A 6,312-nucleotide genomic window follows, 5' to 3' on the forward strand; every position below is an offset into this window, starting at 1 on the left:
GAAAGCCTTCTCAAATGAATAAAATCTGCCACCCAGTCTCTCCATTTCTCCATGACGTCCCCACCGTCTGGGAAGGTGCTTGCTCTCTCTCTGTGATTCTAATCTGGTGAAATATTGCCTGGTTGACCTCTGCATTTTTCTCATGTTTGTGTGCATGACTCTCGCATATGCCATGTGGCTCTAGTATCTTCTTTTACCTCACAAAACACCCATCCAGGTTAAAGAGTGCCGTAAACAAGGGAGATTGAGACACATGGAGAATTTCAAATGCAGTTTATTGCAGCAAAACAAGGAAACGGGGAGTTTAAGACCTCTCCACAAAAGAAAAACAACTTGCTAACACCTTATGTACAAAACCAAAACAGCACAGAGATAAGATGCTAAGGAGCTGTCCACACCCTGGATCTAACTGGTCCTACTCTGGCTGGCTTAAGAAGGTGCTTTGAAATGTCACATGGGTGGTGGTCACTGCTGAACTGTTTCTCAGGGAAAGCACAAAGCAGGGTCATAGCCAGGGGACTGAGACTGCCACTGATCTGAAAACTTCATTGGGAGACAGCAGAAAAGAAAGAGCTGGGGGAATAGGATGAGCTAGTGTAACTAACCATAGCTCTTTTCTCCAGTAAGGCTGGGACAAATTGACCTTGGTCTTGCCAAGCATATTTGTTAGTGATGCTGGGGAGAACTAGAGCTAACGAAACAGAGGGTATCTCTTTATCTGGTCACTCCGGAGTAAGTGGTAGAAACAAACTTCACGCTGGAACTGCCACCAGAGGACTTGACACCCCCAGAGCTGGATCCCCGGCCGCCTATGGAGCCTCCGGAGCTCCCGCCGCCAGAGCCCCGGCCGCCCGAGCTGCCGCCGCCGCCTCCTCCAGAGCCGCCTCTGTAGCCCCCACTGCTGCTTCCGGAGCCGTAGCTGCCATGGCCGCCGCCGCCGCCTCCGGAGCCGTAGCTGCCACCTCCGGAGCCATAGCTGCCACGGCCGCCGCCGCCGCCGCCACCTCCAGAACCATAGCTGCCACCTCCGGAGCCATAGCTGCCACCTCCAGAGCCGTAGCCCCCGCCGCCACCTCCTCGGCCGCCACCTCCACTGATGGTGGTGTGGCTTGTGCTCACAGCTGCAAGAGGAAGCTCAGTTATTTTCAACTTCAACTCCCTTTCCAACCCAACAAAGCTTGCACATGCCCCTAAGAAATCCGCTTGGACTTACACACGCTCACGTTCGGGGCACATTCTCCAGACATCCTGTAGGAGAAAAGAAGAAAATTCCTCAGGACACTCCAGCTTCACAAACCCCTTCCCCATTCCCCCCGCTCCGCCACCTTGAAGACTCTCCCTGTCTGGGGCTGCTCCAGTGCACCTGATCTGAAACTTAACCCAGTTCCCTCAGGCCTCCCAAACCTGTCATTTTTCTCAGCAAGGGCCAAACAGGGAGAAATTCTCATATAAATGAGACAAGAGCCTTGCAGCCAATGAAGGCCCCCTCTACAGGTGCTGACTTTAGGCCAGCTGCCATCTGAGGCAGCCCAGATGTAGAATAATTTGCTCCACCTCAAAGCTCTTTCTAGATATGTTACAGCCCTAGAAGAAAAAAATAAACAGCTTGGAACTCCAGCTCCCAAAGTAAAACTAGGTCTTTCCTCCTGCTCCGTGTACTTTTCATTTCCCCATACCCAGGACAAGCTGCAGTCAGATGGTTGCGTCTTCAACAACAGTCAGCTTGCAAGGAAGGAAGACCATGAGAAGAGGTTCGACTCCCAGCATCCCTTCCTCACCTGCTTTCCTCTCCCTCCAGGAGGGTCCTGTAGGTGGCAATCTCCAGATCCAGGGCCAGCTTGGTGTTCATCAGCTCCTGGTAGTCGCGCAGCAGGCGGGCCAGGTCTTCCTTGGCCTGCTGCAGGGCATCCTCCAGGTCGTTCAGCTTGTTCTTGGCATCCTTGAGGGCACTCTCGCCACGCTGCTCTGCATCACTGATGGACTGCTGCAAGTTGGCGATCTGAAAAAGAATGTGACATCCTCTCATAACATGCATTCCCCCCTGCAAGTTGGCGATCTGAAAAAGAATGTGACATCCTCTCATAACATGCATTCCCCCCGTGGCCTCCTCGTCCCAGGTCTCCCCACTCCAGTGAGGCCAGTAATGAGTCCAACAGAACCACTTGGCCTTAAGTCATATCACACGGGATAATGCATCACCATGTTGACTTCCTTAAAAGACCTTAGGGGTAACTCAACAGCCTCTCTTGGCCCTGAATAAGGCTCCTACAATCCTTACAGACTTGACATTCTTCTAAACGCCTACTCTAAAACCTCCTGGCTGTGCTTCCTGTCACTCCCCAACTCTTAAGTCCACTTTGGGTCATAGGCTAGATCGCTCACATTGACCATTCCATCTTTCTCTATTAGGCCATTCTCACAGATTTCCTTAAAGAGAACCCAGAATGATGGCTGCATTCTGGAAACTAGTATAGTCACAAAAGGAACCAGGGATAATAATGTAGCCTCGGTATGAATTGCAAGATTCAAAACTAAGAAAGCACTCGCCGTTTACCTGAGGGTTACCCCCATTCCATGCAGCTGAGTGCTAGACGGAGGAAGCACATACCTGCTTCTTGACATTGTCGATTTCAGATCTAAGTCTCTGGATCACACGATTCAGCTCCGAAATTTCTATCTTTGAATTTTTCACACTATCACCATGTCTGCCAGCAGTGATCTGCAGCTCTTCATACTAAAGATGGTAGATAGCATTTGTTAAATGTGGGCAGAACTCAGCATGACGCAGACACACATACATGAGATAACACAGGATAGCAAGACAAGCCATTTCAGGGAAACTGGCTAGGCCTTCAGCCCACTCACCTTGCTCTGGTACAAGGACTCAGCCTCAGCTTTGCTCTTCTGGGCAATCTCCTCATACTGGGCCTTGACCTCAGCAATGATGCTGTCCAGGTCGAGACTGCGGTTGTTGTCCATAGAGAGGATGACATTAGTTTCACTGATTTGAGTCTGCATCTGAGACAACTCCTGCAAGACATAATAGGTTAGTGACTCTTACAACACTGAAACAAAAAACAACTTAGACAGAGAAAGCAGTCAGAAGATAAAAGATAAATATCTATTCTTCTGAATCGTGGTGGAGTCAGACTTAAAAACTCTCCATTTAGAAAAACTTGGTTGAAACTGGAAGACTTACTGCTTGGTAGAGTGCTGTAAGGAAATCAATTTCCTGCTGCAAGTTGTCAAGTTTGGCCTGAAGGTCCACCTTGGTCATATAAGCACTATCCACATCCTAGAGGAACAAAGGGCATCATGAAGACACATTCTCTCCAGGGCAGCTCCCTCTCATTACCTGTAAGGGGATTCTCCAAGCAAAAAAGGAGCTTTGGGTCTACTCCACTCCTTTTTACCCCAGGTAGATCACAGTTCCCTGACTGCCCCACCCCCAGATAGCACCACCATCAAGGGAGTGCGCCTGGCTTGCTGAGAACCTGCCTCTCCACCTACTCTGTAAGGTGCTGAGAAACACGGAGAAGCCAAGTGTCTGGATCAGTCCAGGTCCATGATGATGTGAAAATACAGCCCCACTCCAGATACTCCTCAGGTCTACTCCCTGGCTCTCCATATCATGGCTGCTTTCTGCTTAGTAACTGGAGACTCTCTTCCATTATTTATTTCAAATGTGAGTTCCATTGTACAGAATTTGCTCACCTTCTTGATGGTCACAAATTCATTCTCTGCATTTGTCCGCTTGTTGATTTCATCCTCATACCTGCAGGAAAGCAGAAATAATTAGGAGATTCAGAGGGGGTAAGACCTGAAGTCCAGCATTCTAGACTAAAGGTGGCATTGCCTATCACTGCCTTTCTATTATGAACCTGGGACATATTGGCCACTCCTTTCTACTGAGCAATAAAACCACTAAACTATTTCCATCTCCTGAGAAAATGAAGATTTCTGAAAATGCCAAATTGATGTGCCTCTAACCTAAGAAAAGACATAGCTACATACTGCTTCATGATCTTAGCTTATCACTTTCTGGAACTCTTTTGGAGCAAGAATTAAGAATGGCCCAGACAGGGTCCCTTACTTGTTCCGGTAATCCTCCACCATGTCCTGCATGTTCTTCAGTTCTGAATCCAACCGAGATTGATCGCTCTTCAGTTGGTCCACTCTCCTTCTGAGATTGTTGATGAATGACTCAAAGTAGGGCTCTAAATTATGGGTTCTAGTGGAGGTATCTACCTGCTGCAGCAGCTCCCATTTTGTTTGCAGTACCTGGTTCTGCTGCTCCAGGAACCTCACCTAAAAACACAAGACCCCATTACTCCTGATACAGAAAAGGGGTCCCATAGCCATGGAGGCCTCATTTGGAAAAGAACTTCAGTTCCTATCTTCTGACCATGACAGATAAATAGGAAGAAGATGATCAAGTTAGCATCATCTGCATAACAAAACCCAACTCGTTAATTCAGAGAGGGCTTGGAAGGGAGTAACTAAACAAATACCAATAGCAAAGTACATACAGAATTATTGCAATTATGTTTCGAAATAGGTGCATGGTATTTAAGAGATTTGCCTTCCAAAATTTTGTGAGGTATATTACCATAAAAATTGGTTTACATCCCCAGGACACACACACATTTCAAAAGCATATCAGGAAAATTCAAAATTGGATTTGAAATTTGTTGTGGATAAGCTTGGATTGGCACTATTAATGATTAAGCAAAAAGTTAAAAAATGGTTTATCTGGGTTTTTTTAGAACTGATTTTGGAGATATTAGTGTAAAAAAGCTCTAGCCTCATCCAGTACCAATGTAAAATTATTACAAGGCAGAGCTCCCCTCTGACAGCAAAAGATGTTTGGCACTGACTTACTACATATTTTCTGCTACAATAATACTCTATACTATGTTCACACTCAGCTCCCTTTCTATGGTTAGGAAGACCTTTCCAGGGTTCTCACTTGCACCCTGGAAAGTTCAGTTAGCCCCATTTCTATTATCTTCATTCAACAGATATGAGTCCCAATTCCTAAAAAACACTTAAATGTTAATGTCACACTGATCCATCTTTAGGTAGACCACAGAACCCTTTGTCCAAGAGAGAGTCATTAGCACCATTCACAAGCATGCTTCTAACATATCTCCCAGGAGACCATTCCACAAAACATCCTTTTAACCATGTAAACATGGAAACTTGAGGTTCAAACCTACATGTATTTTGACTGCACCAGTCCCAAGTGGACCAGCAGCAGCCCTACCAGTGCACTGAGCAGAGAAACTCACCTTGTCAATGAAGGAGGCAAATTGGTTGTTGAGTGACTTGATTTGCTCCCTTTCTCGAGACTTCACTTTTTGGATCTCAGGGTCAATCTCCACATTGAGGGGCTGAAGAAGGCTCTGGTTGATAGTGACTTCTTGTATGCCACCAGGGGGGCAGACAGGCCCATAACCACCCCCATATCCACCACCCCCAAAGCCACCTCCACCAAAACCACCACCACCACTGCCAAAACCACCAAAGCCACCACCCCCAATGCCACCACCACCAAAGCCACCACCACCAAAACCACCACCACCAAAGCCACCGCCACCAAAGCCACCACCACCATAACCACCGCCAAAGCCACTACGTCCACCTCCTCTAGCCACACTTATGGAGATGCTTTTACTGCCACCAAGGTTAACAAGACTCCGACTTCCAAATCCACCACCAGCACCAAAGCTACCACCACCACCACCACCACAGCTTGAAAATCTCCCACCACCTCCTCCACTGCGGCGTGTGGAGCTGCTGGTGGTCCTGCGCTGGTAGTTGACTATCCCAGCAGAGCCGGAGCTGAAGCCCCCTCCACTTCGGTACCCAGACCTGGAACTAAACTGCCGACTCATGTTGACTTAGAGAAAAGTAGGAGCAAGGTAGAGTAAGGGAAGGAGCTAAACACTCCTCTACCCCAAGCATAGACACTTCCCCTTATATACAGGGAAGCAATTGGGCTTGGTCTTCCAGAGTCAGCGGAGATGCAGTGCCTCTCAAGGGTTTGGCTTGCCTGCAGCCATACAAGATTTTTACGAGCCTCAACAATACGATAAACACTACACACCTAGCTCCCAGGATGGGCTCTCAGAATTGCTGTGCATGCAAAATTGGTTCATGTGGTAATTATTTTATCACACAAGATCTTCCTTCAAGCATTTGTGGCTTTGGGAAAACAGGACCCCACATCTGATACCTGGTGTTTCTTGGTAGGATTTCATAACCCCCATCACAAAGGTATGAAAGTTTCCATTCTCACCTTGCCCTTGT

At 47.6% G+C, this 6,312-nt stretch overlaps 1 protein-coding gene across 1 annotated transcript; it reads right to left on the bottom strand.

Moving 5' to 3' along the window:
• Nucleotides 1-258: 258 nt before the first annotated feature.
• KRT1 (keratin 1) lies at nucleotides 259-5,956 on the bottom strand. Its single transcript, XM_050748814.1, has 9 exons — nucleotides 5,292-5,956; nucleotides 4,094-4,308; nucleotides 3,715-3,775; nucleotides 3,200-3,295; nucleotides 2,866-3,030; nucleotides 2,609-2,734; nucleotides 1,779-1,999; nucleotides 1,214-1,248; nucleotides 259-1,121 (listed from the first exon to the last, which is right to left on the bottom strand). The coding sequence occupies exons 1-9, from the start codon at nucleotides 5,895-5,897 to the stop codon at nucleotides 715-717; spliced, it is 1,932 nt and encodes a 643-aa protein (XP_050604771.1). The 5' UTR covers nucleotides 5,898-5,956; the 3' UTR covers nucleotides 259-714.
• Between the last annotated feature and the right edge of the window lie 356 nt (nucleotides 5,957-6,312).

This window comes from Macaca thibetana, chromosome 11 (assembly GCF_024542745.1).
Source record: "Macaca thibetana thibetana isolate TM-01 chromosome 11, ASM2454274v1, whole genome shotgun sequence".
In the NCBI taxonomy this organism is placed as follows: domain Eukaryota; kingdom Metazoa; phylum Chordata; class Mammalia; order Primates; family Cercopithecidae; genus Macaca; species Macaca thibetana.